This window comes from Anneissia japonica, unplaced genomic scaffold, assembly GCF_011630105.1.
Source record: "Anneissia japonica isolate Jap-2015-1 unplaced genomic scaffold, ASM1163010v1 scaffold92564_len1752_cov206, whole genome shotgun sequence".
NCBI lineage: Eukaryota > Metazoa > Echinodermata > Crinoidea > Comatulida > Comatulidae > Anneissia > Anneissia japonica.
In genome coordinates, this window is record NW_022682676.1 from 1 (window position 1) to 573 (window position 573).

The 573-nt window shown below is 40.5% G+C and overlaps 1 protein-coding gene across 1 annotated transcript in view; it reads left to right on the top strand.

Moving 5' to 3' along the window:
• Positions 1-142: 142 nt before the first annotated feature.
• Positions 143-573, top strand: part of LOC117107546 (complement C1q-like protein 2) — a 1,606-nt gene continuing 1,175 nt past the window's right edge. Inside the window, exon 1 of the mRNA XM_033249282.1 lies at positions 143-331. Within this exon, the coding sequence (XP_033105173.1) occupies positions 253-331 (79 nt within the window). The 5' untranslated portion in view covers positions 143-252. The remainder of the gene's footprint in view (positions 332-573) is intronic.

Consider the following 573-nt stretch of genomic DNA (forward strand, 5'->3'; position numbering starts at 1 on the left):
AGGCAGGTGAAAATGAAAATGAGTTTAATTGTTTTTAAGTAGGTATTTGTTGTTGTGTCTGCATTTAGACAATAGCTCCGTTCTTTTGTTTAGTATTGACTGTCTGAATATATTATGTTTCTCGGTTATGCATAGGTTCCAGAGAGTGGACATTCATCTTTTTTCCTGCAATTGCAGAGTTTATCTGGCTGTTGTTGTGGGCTCTGATTATAGCTGACTTTGACATTGTTCTTGTTGAACAGCTTGTGCAAAATGTTGCCACTCGGGAAATGTTTTTTCACCAGGTTAAGGAATGATTTTCCGATGTTGGTTTTCACTCCTTTGCTGAATGGTGGGTTGTACCAGATTATTTGTCTGCTTCTATTTCTCTTTGGGGATTTTGGTTGTGGAGGTCGGTATTCCATTTTGTGCTGGAATCCGCTGTTTTGCAGAGCTTGTTCGTAGTCAGGGGCGGTCTGATGGAATGATTCACTGGAATCCGATATACTGGATATGCGTCTGTTAATAGATGCGGGAATTTGTTTCAGGATAGATGGGGGATGGTTGGATTTGCTGTTGACGTAGAGTAGTTGG